General features: G+C 37.5%; 1 protein-coding gene across 4 annotated transcripts in view; it reads left to right on the top strand.

The window, feature by feature from the left end:
- The first annotated feature begins 12,862 nt into the window (after positions 1–12,862).
- Phactr2 (phosphatase and actin regulator 2) overlaps positions 12,863–20,795 on the top strand; it is a 136,171-nt gene continuing 128,238 nt past the window's right edge. For all 4 annotated transcript variants that reach the window (XM_026397601.2, XM_026397600.2, XM_026397602.2 and 1 more), the window contains exon 1: positions 12,863–13,081. In XM_026397601.2, the coding sequence (XP_026253386.2) occupies positions 13,036–13,081 (46 nt within the window). In that variant the 5' untranslated portion in view covers positions 12,863–13,035. The remainder of the gene's footprint in view (positions 13,082–20,795) is intronic.

Raw genomic sequence — 20,795 nt, 5'->3', positions numbered from 1 at the left:
TGCCCACCCCATGTTGATCAGATTGCTTCTCTAGGAAGAAGGTAGTAGACTATGGTTTCAGCCAGAGGGCCCCCCCAAAAAAATTAAAGGGGGAGGGGGACTGACAGCTGAGGGCTGTCTCTAACATAGTCCTGGCAGGTGACTATGTTAGTCCTGAGAAAGGTCTGGAAAGCCCATCACAGTGTTTTACTGTTGAGTTGTACTCCATTCATGGATATGCCACATTTATTTACCTGTCCTATTGTTAGACATTTGATCTGTTCTAGGTTTTGCTATTAGAAATAAAGCTGTTTTGAGTGTCCTGGTATGTGCCAGTTGTCCCAACAACCCAGGAAGTTAAGGCTGGAGGATCACTTGAGTCAGGAGTTCAAAACCAGACTGGGCAACCTAGTGAGAACACCATCTAAAAATAAAATGATAAAAATAAAAATAAGTTTAATCAATAGAGCGCCTATGAACATTCCTGAACAGACCTTTTTATGGATGTATGTTTTCATTTCTCTTGGACAGAGGACAAGTAGAACTTCTGAGTCATGGGATAGGTGTATGTTTAACTTTACAGAAACTGCCAGAGTAAATTTCCAAACTCTAAATTATCATTTTTCACTCCCACCAACAATGTATAAGAGTCCCAGTTGTTATATATCTGTGACAACACTTGGGATAACCAGTCTTTTTAATTTTAGGAAACACTTGAAACATTTCCCAACCATTTGGATGGGATGTCAGAAGAGATTTCTGCTTAGGGTAAAGTTTGGACTATAGAGATTTCAAATCTGTGATATATGAAAAGCATGATTTAACATTAACTTCTATAGCAAAAACTGCATTTAGCCATTGGCTTCCTTTGTTATTTTGTAAAAGTACTTCTATATCCAATATTCTAAAATTACTTTAAATTATTGACGTTTGGGATAAACTTAAATAGAACTTAAAACTGATCCTGATGTTAAACCTCTAATGGTAAGGGATTCCAGTATTTAGAAATGAATTACAGCACTTAGTTTCTTTTTCCTAAGAGGTTTCTTCAATGAAACATATTCAGATAATGTGCTATAATAATAGTTAAGTTTTACTGATCAATTACTCCATGTGAGGCTGTGTTCTAATCATTTCACATATGTAAGTTAATCCTCAAAGTTGATTCAAGTATGATTTGAAAAATGAGGAAATGTTAGGGAAATATTGAGCTGCTTCTTCATTCGAAAAATATGTACTGATTGCCACCATTGTGCAAGGGGATTAGGAAGCAAACAAAGATTTTACTTTTTTCTCAAAGAGTATATATTCCAATAGTAGGAGATTGGATCTATGTATCCACCTATTTATTAAGAATGAACCATTTCATTCTTCTTGGGCTCTCAGCCTGTTCTCCATTTGGAATAGTCATTAGAAAAATATGACCATGTATGCTACCTATAGCTAGATGCCTAAGAGTTGCTGGTATGGGTTGAAACAATTATCTGAATATCCGGAATGGATTACAATTCACAGTCTTTGGGGCTCGAGCTCACACTTTGGTCTCTTACAGATTTAAATGACTTCCTAAGGACTGCTTCTGCAATTCAGATATGCTGGGTGGGGTGCATAGTTTGTTGGTATCATTATAATATTTCTGAATGAAATATGTTATATGATCAAAAAGCTATAAATTTTTGATATGTAAACTACCATTCCCATCAGCTATTGGCTGCAGTCTATTTTTTCTGGCTCTGGAGCTCTCTGAGCTCATGAGAAAAGTGTTAGGTTAACTCTTCTTGGCTTCTAGGATGTCTGCCTGTCCCATGTTATATCTCTCCTTTGGTTCAGATTAGACTTCTCATACATTCCAATTTTACCTAATAGATCTTCCTGCCATGTAATCTGTACTCCTCCGTGCTATATATAATACATGTTACTGAACAATATTGCCACAAATTTAGCAACTTACAACAACATATATTATCTCAGATGCTGTGCTTCCGGTAGAGTACAGTCTAATGGTGTCCTCTGCTTTGAGTCTCAGGTTCTCACAAAGTTGCTTTCGAGGTGAGAGGTGGGGTCCTTCCCACCCAAGACTTCCCAGCTCACATAGTTGTTAGCAGCATTCCTTTCCTTGAAGAATGCCAGACTCAGTTTCTTGCTGGCCATGAGCTAGAAGATGCCTCTGCTTCTCCATGCAGCACCTCACCAACATGGCAGCTTCCTTATTCAAAGCCAGTGAGGGAGAGAGCGTCTCCTAAGGAGACAGAGGCTAAGTCCTATGTAACATAACTACACACACATAATCACATTCATCCTGGCCACTGTCAGTGGCCAGAAGAAAGTCACAGCCTCCACCCCTCTCAAGGGAGGGGATTACACAATGGTGTGAGCACCAAAGGTCCCCTTTAGCATCTGTCACCACATCACCCATGTTAAGAAACCCTTATTGTATTCCCTCAGTCAAATGTTTCCTTCCTCCAAAAGTAGAGTTCTCTGGACCTCTCCCTCCAATTTGTTCATGTGTACAGTGATTTAGTAGTTAATGAAGGCCAGTGTTTAGCTTTAGCACTGCTATATTTCAACCAAATCAATTTTTAACAAGACAGAGGCCAATTAGTTCAGAAGAGAAACTGAACAGCACTTTAACTGGACACATTGAAATTTTAAATGTATGGATTTAGGAGATGGATATTAAACGTGGTTATGGCAATATTCAGATCCTATGTTTTCTCAATTACTTCATGCAAAAATGTAAGTGCTCATGTGTAAATGGTATTCTACTGACACTTCTGCTTAATGGTAGGCCTGAGAGCGAGCCTGCCCCTAGTACTTCCACTGTATCCTCAATTTCCTTTTCCTGTTTTCCCTAGTTCTTGAAGATGTGAACAGTGAATTGCTACAGACCAGATTCATTCATTCATATATAAAATACTGAGCACTCAGCCATGTGCAGATTCAGCTGGTGTTCCAGCGATAAACAAGACATGGCCTCCAAGTGACATTCAGTCCAGAGAGGGAGCTGGAGGAGGAACAGTCATGGGATAAATTCCACTAAGGAGGTTGCTATGGAGATATATAGATTAAGGGCTCAGAGGATTTGATGTCTAAGTGGCATATCCCTTAGAAAACAAATGTAGAACAAGTGGTGCCCAGATATTGATAAACCCAAGTAGGCACAGAAAATAAAACCATGAAGGACAATGAGTCCCTAAGATAGTATAGAAGATAGGGACAAACAAAGGTTTGTAAACCAAGGCTTTAGGAAAACTCAGATAGAACGTGCAACGGAAATGAGCCGTGAACTGCAAGTAACTACAGTATTAGTAAGCCATGAAAGTAAGTTTCACTCTTCAGATGGCAATATCAATGGTCAGGGACTAGCTATTTCTATATAGTCATAAATAATGGAACACACCTAAATATCCATTGCTTTTGCATGAAATGAGACACACTAGATGAAGTAAGACAATTATTTAATTTGGGAGCAAAGTAAAAATAATCACCCTGAATAGACCCAGGTGGGAAATCTGGGTGAAGATTAAGATAGCTGTTTTCTTTAATAAATGTAGTTGAATATTATTTTTAGCATTGGTTTCCAGAAACAAATCACTGGGTGTGCTGCTGGTTTACAACACTGTATACATACCTATAGAAAAAGAAATCAAATAGTCAGAAGGAACGTTAGAATCTTTGAGGCTTTATGTGTGCAAAGAGAAATCTTTTCAAAATTTTCTCCTGCTAAATAAATAAACAGATCTTTTAAAGTATAGCAATAATTTTGCAAATAAAATACAAACATCTCAGATAAAGATATTTTTTCTTTATTGAATACTGGGTCCTTTCCTAACTTCTAAGAACTTCCCCTGTGCAGTCTCAAAACTGAAGTCCCTTTACTTGGAGAAGCTGGGAAATAAAAACCCTTCAGTTGAAAGAGTCATTGCATTGGGGAGCATGAGTAGATTTAAAATGGCGATTTTGTATGTCTACTTCTCAATTGTGCGATTATATGATTTCTCCCTGAATAAATCTTGTTTTGATGAAAGATTAAGTCAGAACACCTGCTAGCTACGACGAGGCTGCCCTCCCTTTCCGGCTCCCATCTTTATACCCGTTTAGAGAATGTGTCAACCTTCCCTAATTGAGAAGTCATTTGCTGTTACTGAAATCCATTTTATATTAAAAAGCCTCTTCAATACGTTCAGCTTTCCCTAGAGGGTTGTTTGACTTGGAGACATTTCTTAGGTTTAGATTTACGTCCTAAAAAAACTAAGTGTTTTTAAGGAACTAACCTTGTTAGTTTTTTTCCCCCCTTTCCTGTTTTAAAATTCCAGGGACATAAAAGTAAAGAAAGTTGAAGTTAAACCTGGCTGAGAAAACTACTTATTTTGTTTGTGATTCCCCTAAGATGTCATTTGGAGCTTTAAAGACACAATTGTACTACAAATAAAAAATAGGACAGAGACATATTGACTCTAAAGAAAATAAAAATAAGCAGTGACTGTTTCTCATTATTGAATGCTGAGCTATTCAATAAGGAAAGTGGTTTAAGTGAGACTAAAAACGCATCTATATTTTCCTCTGAAAGCAATAACAGTAAGTTTTAAATCGCCTTCTTATAATTACCAGATAATTCTGTTTTTCATCTTAAATTGTCTTCACCTATATTTAATTACTTTTTTTAATTCATAGATGCAGGGCATTCTCTTAATACACTGAGTCAACGCTTCTCACTTGGATGAATCAAAGTACTAAATATACCAAAGCAGGGACGTTGCAACCTCTTTGGATTTTTATATCCATTTTGTTTGTGTCCCTCCACCCCCCCCCCTTTTTTATTATTGCCTTTATTAAATCTGTTTTCTTTTTCCCCCCTTTTTTTCAACTTCAACTATTTAATATTTACCTAATTTCTTGGTGTGATTATATTACTCCTCCTTGAATAAATGTTTCTTGTTTTTTTTTTATAAAGGCAATTAAAATTTTAAATATATCTCTAATTACTATGTTAGCTTCACCCCACAGATTTTTGTAGTATTTTCATGGTTGTTTAGTCCTAAACAACTCATAAATTACAGCTTTATTTTGTATGTTATTTGTGTGGTTTTGTACTTTATTTTTTTTTAGTTTTTAAAAAATGCATAGTGCAGTTTTTGTTTGTTTCTATGTTTTTCCTATTGATTTCTAATTTAATTGAATCATAGTCAAAGATTGGGGATTGTGTAATATAAATTCTTTAAAATTCAAATTGAGATTTCTCCTATGATCCAGTATTTACTCAATGTATAATGTATACTTGTTCTTTTCTCTTGCTTTTTTTTTTTTTTTTTTTGGTACTGGGGATTGAACCCAGAGATGTTTAACCACTGAGCTGTATCCCCGACCCTTTTAAATATTTTATTTAGAGCCAGGGTCTCAATGAGTTTCTTGGGGCTTCGCTAAATTGCTGAAGCTGGTTTTGAACTCGAAATCCTTCTGCCTCAGCCTCCCAAGCTGCTGGGATTACAGGCATGTGCCACCGTGCCTTGCCTTTTTTGTTATTGTTGTTGTTGTTATTGAACCCAGGGTCTTGTGCATGCCATGTTTTCCTTGGTATGGAATTCTAAATTGATGGTTATTTTCCCATAACTAGGGAAATATAATTCTGTTGACTTCTTGGATTTATTGTGTATTCTTTAAGTGGTATCTGTCTTTTCTACCCACTATGTAAAAAAAATTTTTCTCTTCATTCTTCATACTCAATTTCATTAGGATGTACTTTTTCCCTCTTGGGATCCATGATTGTTTTCATTCTCTATTTGAGTGTCTCGTGGACATCTTCTAATTTTCCACTTCAGAACTGCTCCACTCATTGTGGCCCTACTTTATTTAATTAGTGGCAACTGGATCCTTCCAATTGCTTGGCAAAAAATTTGAAGTCCTTCTTGCTCCTTGTGTTTTCTCCCACGCCCCACATTTAATTCATGAAACAATTTGGCTCTGCCTTCAAAACGTGTCCAGTGTGCAGGTATGTTTCCCACTCCCCCTGCTGCTGGCCAGGTCTAAGCCACCATTATTTTGTAATCTCTGTCTCCCTGCTTCCAAACTTGTCTCCTCTGTTCTCTAGATAGAAGCTATAGTGATCATAAAACATGAACCAGATCATGTCAGGACTTTGCTTAAAACCATCATCACTTCTCCCTCTTTCTTGGACTCAAAGCTGAAGACTTTACAGTCAACTGCAAGGCCTTGCATGGTTTATAAATCCCTTCTCCTTATCTCTACCACACTTGCTCTGCTCCAACCTTGCTGGCCCTCAGGGTCTTCAAACATACACCAGGCACCTCTCCTTACTTTAACTGCCTTTCTGCTTAGAATGCTCTTCCCCCAGCTAATCAATGGTTAACTCCATCACCTCCTCTTCTCAGAGAAAACTATTGTCACCACCACATGCCAATCTAATCTCTCTTAGATCCTTTTCTACATCTTAACACTTTTGAGTTCCAAATTTCTATAAATTTACCGACTTATGTTTGCCACTTATTTCTTTGCCCTTTCATTAGACTGCAAGTTCCAGAAGTGTGGGCATTTTGCTTTTTGTGTAATTCTATATTCCAAACACTTAGGACAGAGACTAGAACAAAAGAGATATGTAATAAAGATTTGTTAAATGAATGATGAACCAATAAATCAATTTTGCTAATATAGGACTCTCATACACATAATACAATATAGATCCAATGTATTTTCATAGAATTGGAATACATTGAGATACAGTTACAACCCAAATGATCTTTAGTGGGGAACTGGATAAACAAACTTTGGTGGAGCCATATAATGGAAGACTACTTAGGACAAAAAGGAACAGAATATGGATATGCAGAACAACATTGGTGAATATCAAAAATATTAAGTGAGAGAAGCCATTTAGAAACAACATATGCTATTCTTCTTATATGAAACTTTAGAAAAGTCAAAACTACAGAGATTGAAAGTAGGTTAATGCTGGATGCCTAGGATATGTCTAGGGTCAGGGTAGGGCAGGGACCACCTGAAGAAGGCATGATAGGATGCTTTAGGGTTCTCAAAGTTTTCTGAAACTCGATGGTGATGTTTAAAAAACTCATGGAACTCTTTACTTGAAATAGATACTTTTATAGTTCAAGGATAAGTTTAGCTGCAGCACATCATCAAATAAATATAGTTGAATACATATAGCTAATACAGACTATATACTACCAGATTTTAATCTTGCTTCATTTGGGAAGCAGTCCACAGTTGTAGGGTGTCTTCAGAACAAATCACCATCTCTCTGTGTGGAAGATGTGGATTTAGTACTGAGTCAAGTTCAGAGTCTTCTCTGTACCATTTCACTGTGCCATCCTTAATACGGGAGGAACGAACTTCTATCATTGTACTCTCTGTTAGTCCTTTACTAGTAAGCTACAATATTACCTTCCATCATCCAGCCTCCACTGTGAGACTCTACCAGGGAAGGGTCTCTCTGTCATGTTTCATTTATCTTCACGTCCAGGCCTAGAGATGCTGCATCCAATTCCAGTTGAATGGATGATTATTTAATGGAGCAATACATACAGGAATTGATATAGACAATCACTGAGGGACTTGACATCTTCTTGCTATGGAATCAAAGTTCTGGTACCAAAATCATACATACATCCACCGATGAGGGGTATTTTGATCCACACTCTAAGTCGCTCTAAGATAAAATGAATGCTTACTTATTCTTTTATTGACAAATGGATGGTTGTGACAGTTACCAAAACACAATTAACATTTGACTTTAAGCAATTATTTTGTGTAAATCAGGCAGTAATTGTTAAAGATGCTTTTAAGGACTATTCTCTACATATTTTGGTTTGTAAATTAAAGATTATCAATTGTGTGGCAGTTGAGTTTTCAAGTACCATGGATGGTAATTTGTTTTGCTTTAAGGAAGAGCAACAACTTACAGACATTTTTCCTTCTAGGGTGGAGGGAAAGTTTTGGGGAAAGGAAATTCCAGCACTGTGCCTTGAGGTCTTTATTTTCCAGAGTAAATCTTCCAGCTGTCAGCTTGGTCACTAAGTAAGCACACGTGAGCCTCACCACGCCCTCTGCAGAGACTGACTCAGGGAGGGGCAGAAGTAAGGTATTTTGTTAATCCTGTTAGCTTGAGCAAGCAGAAGAAGGGAAACTCGGGAAATAAATCACATAAAATATGAGAACAATAGGAAAGAAAAGCTTGTCTTACAGGTTGGTTTCCTTTTCTGCCCAATATTTATGGAATGTGGTCTTCTGCTGATGCTTAATATAACTAGTTGGATGCTTTGCTTTAAAAAAGATCTTTTATAAAAAATTGGTTAATATCATGTTAAAACTACTGTCTTTCAGAATTGTCAAAATAAAAGGTATGGTAAGTAGTTAGTTTGCAACTGCAGTAGGTTACATTTTTAAAAGTAAACACTAGTTACAATCCAGAAAGTCAACTGAAAGCATAATATCCAGTAAAAGTTCTATTTACCTTTAGATGGTCATGTTTTCCTAAGTAGTCTGCCCCTTATAAAAATGTACCCAAGTTTTGAAGAAATGAAAAGTTTAAAAAACATTGGAAGAAATTCTAGTACAAAAAAAAAAAAAAAGGTTGGAGGGAGCCTACCTGAATACTTAAATTTTTTTGCATATCAGTTTTTAGTTTGAGATTTTTATGTAATATATATGTATTCTTTTACTAATTATTAGAAACCCTTGTTTTAAGAAATTCTTATCACTTAGAAAAAAAATTACCTTCTAGCAATTCTATGAAAGGAAGAGAAAAAGACAGATTCCTGCTTTTTAGTAAATCTGATAATGGTAGGTGAAATAAAATAATTAGGTAAAATGATAGTTTTAGATAATCTATGAGTTTCCTTTGTTTTTTTTCTGACCGGTATATGTAGAAAACAAACAGATAAATTTTTGAAAATTCTATTTGGAGAACCAGGCTCAGTGGTATGCACCTATAGTTCCAGCTCCTCGGCAAGCTGAGGCAGGAGGATCACTTAAGCCCAAGAGTTCAAGGCTAGCCAGAGAAACAGAGTGGAACCCTAAAAAAAAGAAAAGAAAAGAAAAGAAAAAAAAATCTTTATTTGGAAAATTTCTATGTTTGAGTTCATTTACCGTCCACTGGTAAAGGGTTCTTGCTACAGTTCTCATTAGCCAAGGAAACATCACTAGCTCTATCCTCATGGCCAAATACGGAACTAAGGGTGTCAATGAATGTCTTCTTCATGTCCTCGTATGTGGCCACCATCAGCCATCTTAGCTTCCAAGACCACTACTGTCCTGATACCCATCTCATCTGCTGGAACTCTATCTAGTCCTTACTTCCCATCATGAGCCTCCACCCCCAAAACAGTGGGTCCTAGCAGAAAAGGTGCCTGGCATGTGTGCTCTTGGGGGAGGAAGGTTCGTGCTTCCTGCCTCCGACTCCAAGCTTAGATTTGGCTACTTGGAAAAGTCTAGTGGTGACTGAAGTTTCAGGATTTGCAGTAGTGGCTGTACTCATTGTCAGCCGTCTTCTTGAGCCACCAAATTGTATGCCTGTAATTTGAATCTTGCCCTGGTAAGAAAGGACTTTTCCACAAAATCTCCATTGGTAAAGTTTAGGTTTATATCTGCTTTAAATTTTTTCTAACAAATATAGTGACTTTTGTCCAGGACAAGTGTAGGTGTCACTCTGGGTACTCCAGATGGATGAGCTTAAACACTCCTGCATCAGACAAGACAGTGAAATCTATGTTGTAGGGTAAAATACTTGAAAACCTTGTAAGTACTTAGAAGGGGAAATTCCAAGTAATCCCTTCAATTTTGATTTTTTCTAGAAGTAAATGAATAAATCATAATTCTTTCAGGAGTTGAAAAATGTTTAGATGGGTGTTCAGTGGAAAAATAAGTAAATGCCATTATTCTATATTTTTAGGAAAGCTTAATAGAAACTGTTCCTCAAATTCAGTCATGGTATGATTTAACGGCAGTGTATCATACCAGATAGAAGTCATGGTGCATTGAAGACGACTCATCCAGGTTTGTGGGCCAAACTGTTTTGTTTCAAAGACATCTGCAAGCCCATGACGTTAGTTCTGCTAGCTGTTGGGTTGTTGGTAGAACTGACCATTGTTAGAGTATTTACAGCATGAAGATCAGCAAACAGTAGAAATCACAAATTGATCTTGTGCTGTCTTCTGTCTCCCACCTCTAGCCTAAACCAGCTGTTAAGCATTTACTAGGATACCATGGGATAAAAGATTGGGTTAGCAATACAGAACAAAGAGTGAGACCAATGGGATAAATGCTGAAGAATTATAAATAGATGGCTTCCTCAGAGTTAGTATTGGCACTAATATTGCTGAGTATTTTTACAAATTCCCTAGAAAGAGGTATACAGAGAAATGACCATATTTTTAAGATGACATTTAGTGTTTCCAGTGTTCAACTATAAACCCATGAGAGTAACACCCAGTCCTATTTGTAAAGCTGCATGAGTTCTATTAAGCCAAGAGTAAGACAACTTGGGGAGGAATTACAATAAAATACCCTTGTTAAATGATAACACCTAATCTTTATGTTATGACCTCAAATGGAATTTAGGGACTTCTTTATAGACTTTTCTATCCTCTTGGCATAACTTGTTAGCTATGATTTTTTTTTTTTAAAGAGCCATTTAAACACCAAGCCCTATCAGTGTGAAAACAAAATAACCATCCCACCCTTATAAAGAAAACTTAGTGGGCTGGGATTGTGGCTCAGAGGTAGGGCGGGACCTGGATTCGATCCTCAGCACCACATAAAAATAAAGGTATTGTGTTGTGTCCATCTACACCAAGAAATACATATTTTTTAAAAAAAGAAAATTTAGTGAATACTTCCTGCCATTTGGGTTGACATGCTTCAAGGATAATGTAATGGAACTGGAAGAATTTCAGAGAAAATTATGTAACCTGATCAGGGATTATAAGACTCCCAGATGAGGCTAAAGATTCTATTGACTAGGAAATCATGAAAGGTCTTGTATAAGGTAAATATGGCTGTATTAAGCAAATCCTGAAAAACTAGAACTGAAGAGCACCCTTGATGTTTATAATAAGAATCTGTAGAAGAAAGGGGAAAAAAAAGTACACCATTGTTTTTCAAGGAAAAGAAGTAGTGATAGAAAAAAATAATATTGTACCTCAATGTTTAACTTTTATCAATTTCTTAAGATTATTATATCTATGTTTTTTTAATGTATAAGTTTTAACGTCTGTTTTCTCGAATTACTGACCTCTTTATCAGTTAAGCTCTGTCAATAGGAGGAGTAGTAAGACATTCCCCCCTCTGACTTAGATTTAACTATTTTGTTTGTTCCTTAAGGCAACTTAAAGCAAAGACATGGAAGAAAAAGCAAATATAAATGCTTACTTTCACTACTGGATTCCCCAGGTGGACTGTCTTCCTAAAACCCATTGTTTTCGTATTTTGCAAGGAAATTCAGGATTAATTTGATTGTCCTAATTAGAACTCACATTCTGATTAAGTCCCGTTTCATTGGAAATATCATTTCTTAGGCAAGGGATGTAGCTCAGTGGCAGTGTTTCCCTAGCATGCTCCAAGGATTTGATCCCAGCCCCCTCCCCCAAATCAGGGTTTCTTCAGAGTGAATGAGTCAAAGAGAAGCAGACAATTGATCACACTATTTTAAGAAAAGGCTCTTCCATAAACCAAAGTTTCCGTTATTTGGGTATGAAAAAATACAGCAATTTATTTAACAATAATGAAACAAGCATTATTCAAAAATAAAAATAAAATAAGGCCCTGCCTAATCTTAATACAAATGTTAGGAAAATGATTATGTTTAAAGTATTAAAACTCAAATTATCTTGTAAGACACATATGATAATTCCTTTTTTTCATAATTTCAGAGTTGACTAGGATAAACCACGAAATGAAAGCTGGTGTCAGTGAGCCACTGTATTGCACTTTTGTTTTTCACTTCTTAATGAAGTGTATGCATTTAGAAAGATGCTCATACCAGTACACAGCTCAGTGAATTTTCATAAAATGAACACATTGATGGGACCACTGTTCCATCTAATGCACCATACATATATTAATCCAAATGACTCAATATACTAATCATCAATTGTCAAGATCGAGTATTTATTTGTATTTATAGTTTTAAGAAAATTGAGATTTAAGAGGATGTTATAGTAGGGTTTAATTCAGCTTTCAGGGGATAGTGTCTTTTAGAATATTGATTGTTGTTACTGTTTTTTTACCTTCTGTACATTTTAAACACCTTGTTTTGTGGTGATTCTTGGAGAGACAGGAAATGAAAACACCCTGGGAGTTTCTGTGGTCCAGCGCGAAGTGCATCATGTTTAGTTGACTTCACACTTGATACCCTCATTTAGATTTGTTGTCCAACCTGAAGCCATTAAGCTTGGTTTTTGTTTTAATCGCATTTGTTAAAAGGAAGATGATTCTTAAAAGGAGCAAACCCCACATTTCGCACATTCAACAGCGCTGCAGTACTTGGGAGTATCAGGAAGGAACTAACTTTAAAGAGAGAAATTTTCTTAAATTAAGTAGCGTGACTAAGTACTTTAATTCCTTTTCTTTTAGCCCTTAAGGATCATTTGACATTGAACCTTTTAAATTAAAGGGGAATATTCTGATAACCTGGTTCTCGACTACCCTGAGGGGGTGCGGGTCTCCCAGCCCCCTGGGTGCCACCGGCCCTGCCGGGGCCTCCCCCAGGACCTTTCTGCAGCGTGTCCCCCCAACCCCACTGCCCCTCCTCCCCTCCCTATCGCCCTGGCCCCCTCCTTTCTCCCTGTGACCCCTGACCCCAGCTAATCTGCATAGAGGAATGACAGGCATCCGCTGGGCTGGATCCGCCGCGCCGGCTACGGCCGGCCGGGCTGGGGACCCGCGCTCGGGAGAAGGTGCGGGGCCGGGCGGGCTGCTCGGCTCGGGAGGGGAAATGGACGCTTGGGAAGCTGTCTGGGAGCGGACCCATGATCGAAGGACCGAAAGAACCGCGTGATCCCTGGACCTGGCCCTGCGACCCTGGCCATGGGCCAGACCTCGGTCTCCACGCTGTCCCCGCAGCCCGGCAGCGGTGAGTCCCGGCGCGCGCGATGCGCTCCCGCAGCGCGGGCGCGGGGCTAGCGGGGCCCCCGGGACAGGCCGGGGCTAGCGGACTCCACGGGTTCCTCTCGGACCCGCCAAGTCCCTCGGAGAAACCCCAGAGGTAGCGCTCGCCAAACTCTTTGTCGTGAAAAGTGGAATGTCTTTGGGGATCTGGCCGATTTTACCTTAAAGGCACAGGCCTCACTTCTGCGCGACATGCCTTGGCTTTGGTTTTTGTCCAAATTTCTTTGGAGCCAGAAACTTAGGAGAAACGCCATTTGCGTATTACTGTGTTTTTAAAAGGCGAAACTTAGAGAGCAAGAAAAACATGCCAACAGGTTTTTCTGTATTTACCCTTGGCTTCCGAACAGACTAGAACTGAATTCTTTCAAGCTTGTCAACTGATTTATGGTTTGTTTTTCGGAGAAGTGCCGATGGCCTTCTCCTATCCTGGCAGGACGCTGAATACTTAATAACTAACTACCAGAAGAAACCCGTAATTGTTTCAAATCATACTTGTTTTGTTTATGTTAGACACAAACTATAAAGTTTAGGGAAACATCTCATGAACATAGTTCTTGTTCGTTTTATGGAAATGTGTGTGACGTTTTTCTGAGTTACAATGCCCTGTTTTAACAGTTTCTTTTTTCCATCTTCTTAAAAAAAAAAAAAAAAAGGAAGGAAGGTACCTCTGGTATTTCCCCAGCTGTATAGAGATAAACACTATTCGGTGATGCGCCACGTGATTGGATAATGAAATAAATTTGAAAGTTATTGTTTTGATATTTTTCCCATCAACAATTAAAAAACCCAGTAACCTCAAAGGAACCACTACGTTGTTCATTGAGATATGTGATACACTTTTTAAATTGTGCAAACATCAACAGGATCTTGCTGGAAGGAAATGACAAGGCACAGAGGAAGGTTTATTAATCTGCTCCAGGATGTCTAACTAGATAGCATTCTCTCATCCCACCCCCACCCCTCACCCCCAATGGGTTTGTTTATGTTACACAGCTTCAGTCCCTGAAATATCCTAAGCCTCACTGAGGCTTCTGTTAGTGCCCCAAAGAATGACCCTCTGTAAGGGAGAGAAATCAATCCAGAAAGGACTGCACCTTTCTTACAGACCATGACATGGCTACACTGCTGCACACATCACAAAGACCTCACGTTGATGGCTTTTGAGGGACTGGGAGGGTGGAGGCGTGGCGTGTTGATTAGGATCTTAAATTTAGAAAAGTATTGGGTGCAAATAAAACTTTATTTTCTTTATCTCATTTTAAAGCAGTGTGCTATCTTTCATTTCAAGTAAGAGTTATATTTTTAAGTTTCTGCAGTAAAAAAGATAGAATTAAATCATCACTCCAGTACAACAGGTAGGCAGGAAGTAGTGTCCTAAATTTAGTTCTTTTGTCACAAAACATTTTTGGAGTGGTTAATGGAAAAGAAAAAGATTTTGCATTTTCAAAAATCAAGGAATATGACATAAAAGAAGTTCAGAAAACAAGCAGAATCCTAAAATGTAATCATCCTACCTCTTACCAAGCATAGCAGAAAACAAACAACAATAACAAAAACAAAAAACAAATAAAAAACACCCAGAATGCTGTGACGTCTAATAAAGTGACTAACCATATGGACAGATTGCAAAATCTATTTTTTAAAATATTTTTTAGTTGTAAATGGATTATTTATCTATCTATCTATCTATCTATCTATCTATCTATCTATCTATTTATTTATTTATATGCAGTGCTGAGGATCAAACCCAGGGCCTCACACATGCCAGGCAAGTGTTCTACCACTGAGCCACAACTCCAGCCCCCAAATCTATTTTAATAAAAAGTGATTTCAATAAAAAATTATGCTTAATGATAAAAGGTATTTCAGAGAAATAGCCATAGAATGGTGCTATACAGGTGAGTTCTTGGCTTTGTGGATTAAAAGTTTGTGTAGATTGAAAGGACCAGTCCAGATATCTGAATAGAAGACTTTTGCTTTTGTTTGTCCATTGGAGGAATGAGAGTGGTTATAACTTAAGTTGCCATATTTCAGAAGTGGAACAATTTTCTCATGGTATCCACTTCGGATCTCTAAGTCTATGCGATCTGAAGTTTTGTCATCAGGTCCTAAACAAAAACAAAAGCCAAATAACATTTGGTCAGTTTTCTATTGATGTCTGTGTTCTCTGAATCTGGGGATGTCAAGTCCTCTGCTCTTCCAAGTATTCTGTTCGCTCCTTGTTAGATGTTTAACTGGGATTACAAATGCTGTGAAGGTCCTTGTCCTGTTTGATGGCAGCCCTGCTCTAGGTTAAGTCTGGAGCAACTGCTAGGGATTACAGAGTAAGGATGCTTGGGGAGGACAACCTGCTTGAGTCTGGGTCATCATCGATAACACAGTGTCCAACAGTTCCTCTTTTCTCTCCATTTGAGCTTTTGTAAAAAAAATCTTATCTTCATTGTAACCATAGTTTAGCTTGTTTCTCCTCTTTTGATTTCAGGCTCTTTTCATCTTTTCCCTTTAGGGCTGTGCCTGTTTTTCTGGTTTCTACGAAAACTCAAGTTATTTCTGAAAATAAGTGGTCAGACCACATTTCTTTTAAAAAGTTGTCTTCTAGGGGCTGAGGCTGTGGCTCAGTGGTAGACCGCTTGCCTAGCATGTGTGAGGCACTGGGTTTGATTCTCAGCACCACATAGATAACTAAATGAATAAAAATAAAGGTCTATACATCTAAAAATATTTTTAAAAAGTTGTCTTCTAAAAAGACAACTTTATTGACATGTAACTCACATACACTAAAGTCCACCTACTGGCATACAAAACATTGTTTTTTTAGTATATTCACAGTGTTGTGATACATTGGTCCCTATTCCCACCCTACTTACTTGCCTGCTCCACGCCAATTAAATACTAATCTACTTTTTGTCTCCATAGATTTGTTTGTTGGAACCTTTTGTGTAAATGGAACCATTACATGTCATTTTGTGAATGGCTTCTTTAAGTTGACATGTTTTCAGGGCTGCCTATGTTATAGTAGTATCAGTACTTCATTTATTTTTTTTATTTTTTATTTTTAAGAGAGAGAGAGAGATTCTTTTAATATTTATTTTTTAGTTTTCTTCGGTGGACACAACATCTTTATTTTATTTTTATGTGGTGCTGAGGTTCGAACCCAGCTCCCCGCACATACCAGGCGAGCGCACTACTGCTTGAGCCACATCCCCAGCCCTTCATTTATTTTTGTTGCCAAATAATATTCCACTGTATGAGTAGACCACATTTTGTTTATCTGTTCATCAGGGTTATTTCTACTTTCTTGGCTGTTATGAATAATACTCGTAGGAATTATTGGTGAAGATTTATTTTTATTTCTCTGTAGTATATAACTGGGAGTGCATTGCTGGGTCACATGATAGGTAATTCTGTATTACCTTTTTAGGAACTGACAGACAGTTTTCCAAAGTGACTAGCTGTGCACTCTTATTCCCTCCAGCAGTGTATGAAGGTTCCAAATCCTTCACATCCTTGCCAACAACACTTGTTATTGTCTAGCTTTTTTTTTTTTTTTTTGGTACTGGGGATTGAACCTAGGGGCATTTTACCACTGAGATACATCCCTAAGTTTTTTAATTTTATTTTGAGACAGGGTCTTGCTAAATTGCTGAGAGCCTTGCTGAGTTGCTGAGGCTGACCTCAAACTTGCCATCCTCCTGCTTCAGACTCTTAAGTTGCTGGGATTACGGGTCTACACCATTGTCCCTGGCCTTACTGTGGTTTTGATTGGCTTTTCTCTAATTGCTAATTGCACTAAGAATCTTTTTATGTGCTTATTGGCCATTTTTAGATCTTTTTTGGGAAAATGTCTCTTCAGAACCTTTACCTAATTTTAATGGGTAATTTGACTTTCTGTTATTAAGTTTTTAAAACCCATTTCTGGATAAAATATTATTCAAATTGGACTACAGATTTTAAACATGGATTGAATGTGAGTCTCTTATCAGAAATATGATTTGCAAATATTTTCTACTGTTTTCCTGGTTGTGTTTTCAACTCAATAGGATGATTTTCAGCTCACAGTTTTAAGGGTTTTTTTGATGTTGTTGTTTTTAGTTTTTGATGTCATATCTAAGAAACCATTGCCTAACCAAAGCCAGAAAACATATAGTCCTATGTTTCTTCTAAGAGTTCCATAGTTTTAGCTCTTAAATCTAGGTTGGTTACACATTTTGCAGGGTTTCCACTTCATTCTTTTATTGGATATCCAGTTGTCCCAGCAACATTAGTCATAAAGATGATTCTTTCCCTATTGACTCACCTTGGCAATCTTGTGGAATATTATTTGACTGGGATTTTGATAGGTCATATTGAACCTGTAGTTCAATTTAGGTACTATTGCCATCTTAGCAATGTGAAATCTTCTAATCCATTAACACAGAGGTCTTTCTGTTTATTTAGATCTTTTAAAATTTCTTTCTACGGTTTTGTATTTTTCATTGTATTGGTCTTGACTTCCCTTGTTAAAGTTCTCCCTAAGTATTTTATTGTTTTTGATGCTAATACAAATGAAATTCTGTTCTTTTTCTTTCTTTCTTTTAACTTTTTTTTAAAATTAAAAATTTTTTCTAATTAGTTATACATGACAGCAGAATGCATTTTGTTTCTTTGTACACAAATGTATATACACATTGTACACAACTTTTTATTTCTATGGTTGTACACGATGCAGAGTCCCACCATCTGTGCAATCATACATGTACCTAGGAAAATGATGTCCATCTTATTTTACCATCTTACCTACCCCCATGCTCCCTGCCTTCCCCGCTCTCCTTTGTCCAATCCAAAAGTTTCTCCATTCTTCCCATGCCCCCTCCCCCCAATATGGATCAACATCCATTCATCAGAGGGAACATTCTGCCTTTGGTTTTTCGGGATTGGTTTACTTCACTTAGCATTATATTCTCCAAGTCCATTCATTTACCTGCAAATGCCATAATTTTAATCTCTTAGTTATATTCCATTGTGTATGTGTGTGTGTGTGTGTGTGTGTGTGTATTTTTTTCACAGTTTCTTTACCCATTCATCTATTGAAGGGCATCTAGGTTAGCTCCACAGTTTAGTTACACTGTAGTATGCTGATTTTTGAAATTCTAGTCTTAGTTCATTTTCAGAATGTTCATTGCTGGTGTTTAGAAATAAGGAAAAAAAGATTTTTGTACATTTGTCTTATAACTTGCAACCCTGCTGAACTGCAAATAGGTTTTTTTTTTAGTATATTCCTTTGGATTTTATATATATAAGATCATACTACATAAAAGATCTATATACAAGGTCATGTACAAAGAGAAAATTTTACTTCTTCCTTTGCAGTTTGGATGATATTTCTTTCTTGTCTAATGGCCCTGTCTAAAACCTGTAGAATAAATACAAGTAGCAGGAGTGAACATTTTGTTTTATTCTTGATTTAAGAGGTGGAATAGTCTGTCACCATTAAGTATAATGTTAGCTGTGCCTTTTTTCATAGATGTTCTTTGTCAAAAAGTTCCCTACTGTTCCTGGTTTGTGGGTATCTTACCATGAAAGGATTGGCAAACACAAATCTTGTGAAAGGCTTTTTTCTGCCTCTACTGAAAAGAGTAATGGCTTTCGTTCTTCATTCTATTAATATAACATGTGACTTTAATTGATGTTGGGATGTCAAAGCATCCTTGCATTTGGGGATAAATTGTTTGGGTATGGTGAATAATCCATTTTTTTTAATGATGCTGGATTAGGTTTGCCATTATTTTATTGACTATTGAATCTGTTATTTCTAAGTACAGGCTAAACAGGTATCTGCATAGGGTGGTTCTAGTACCTTCTGGCTTCATGCCCAAGGAAAGCTAAAACTTCTATTTGTTTCATTGCCAAGTACAAGGCATGAAGATTGAGCTCAGTATTTCTCGAATATATGAATAAACCTACAAGTATTCTCAATGATAGCTTCACTACTTTAAGGCAATGATGTATGAATGAGACGTACATATTCTTTTTATTTTTTTATTGACCTCAGAAATTATGTTACTCTGGCCCCATTATCGGAAGGGTGGTGTCTGCATCTAGTAACTATTTCCCCTTTTTCAATCCTTTCTACCCACCTGTGCCACAGATCCTTTTTTGGTTACTTTGCCTTAGCCCTTAGGTTGAAAGGCCAGTGTCTCCACTTAAGAGAAAGGGAAGCAAGTGAATGTAGGGTGCAGGATCACACTAGATTGCAGTAGAACCTGTATCTGTCTGTGTTTCTGGAGTTTCTGGTTTTGTTGAAGTCCCTGTATTTCTTTTCCAGAATATTTATCCATTTCCTTGTAAACCAGACATAGAAAGAAATCATAGAGGCAAAATAATTTGTTTCCTTTAATGAAAAGAATATGCACATGGTCAAAAGTCAAACATTACAAGACTACTTAGGATAAAAATCAGTTTATTAGCCAGGTGCAGTGATGCACACCTGTAATCCCAGTGGCTCAGGAGGCTGAGACAGAAGGATCGAAAGTTCAAAGCCAGCCTCAGCAATTTAGCGAGGTGCTAAGCAACTCAGTGAGACCTGTCTCTAAATAAGATACAAAATAGGGCTGGGGATGTGGCTCAATGGTCAGGTGTCCCTGAGTTCAATCCTGATGGTCCTTCTCCCCCCAGAATGAGTTTACTGCCAGGCATGGTGGTGCACACTTATAATCCCAGCTATTTGAAAGGCAGAGGCTGAGGCAGGAGGGAGTTTGAGGCAATTTAGTGAGAACTTATCTCAAACTCACTAACTAACTAACTAAATAAATAAGAATTAATTTCCTCCTAGATTTCTCAGCTCTCACCCCAGCATGAACAATTTTGTTTTCATTTCACACATTTTACATATGTGCCTTTATTAAAACATAAACAAGACATACTCTACTTATTCTCCTGGACTTTGGGATTTTTCATGTGATAGGGCTTGAAAATATTTCCATATTGACCCCTTCACTCCTATAAACAAAAAATATTTTAGTATGTGACTATATAGAAATTTCCTTTAAAAGGACCCTATATATTATTAATTAATTAATTAAATTTTGGGTAGTATTGGGAATTGAACCCATGGATGCTCTACCACTGAGCTTTATCCCCTCCCTTTTTGATAATTCTTATTTTGATCAAGGGTCTTGTTCAATTGCCCAGACTGACCTATTACTTATAATCTCCTGCCTCAACTTCCTGAGAAACTGGGATTACAGGCAAGCCTGGCTTGGAACCCTATATGTTTATATTTAATGCTTGTATTTTTATAACATTTCTGGGTTCTTCTTGCATGTGTGTGCCGTTATGAACAATGGTGAAATGAATATCCTTATCTAAACATCTTGCTCTACATACACCCATAAAACCTAGCAGTGGAGTTGCTGGGTCAAAAGATTTCTGTGTTTTCTGTTGACAGACTTTGTCAGATTACTCCCAAAGAGCCTCTCTCCATGTCACTGTTTACTGTATGAGAACTGTTATTTTCTGCACTCTCATATTCCGTACATCAGGGTCTCTCTTAGCCCATATTGTGCTTTGTGAGAAATAAAAGTCACTTCCTCAGAATGAGGCAGCCCTGCAGGCCCATGGCTTAGCAAGTGGGACGTCCACAGGAACTGGCTTCCCACTCACTCTCTCATCCAGGTGCCCCTTGTGCACTGGAATGTGAC

This window comes from Urocitellus parryii, chromosome 8 (assembly GCF_045843805.1).
Source record: "Urocitellus parryii isolate mUroPar1 chromosome 8, mUroPar1.hap1, whole genome shotgun sequence".
NCBI lineage: Eukaryota > Metazoa > Chordata > Mammalia > Rodentia > Sciuridae > Urocitellus > Urocitellus parryii.
Note: the sequence above shows the minus strand (reverse complement) of the source record. Positions and strands in the feature narration are given on the sequence as shown.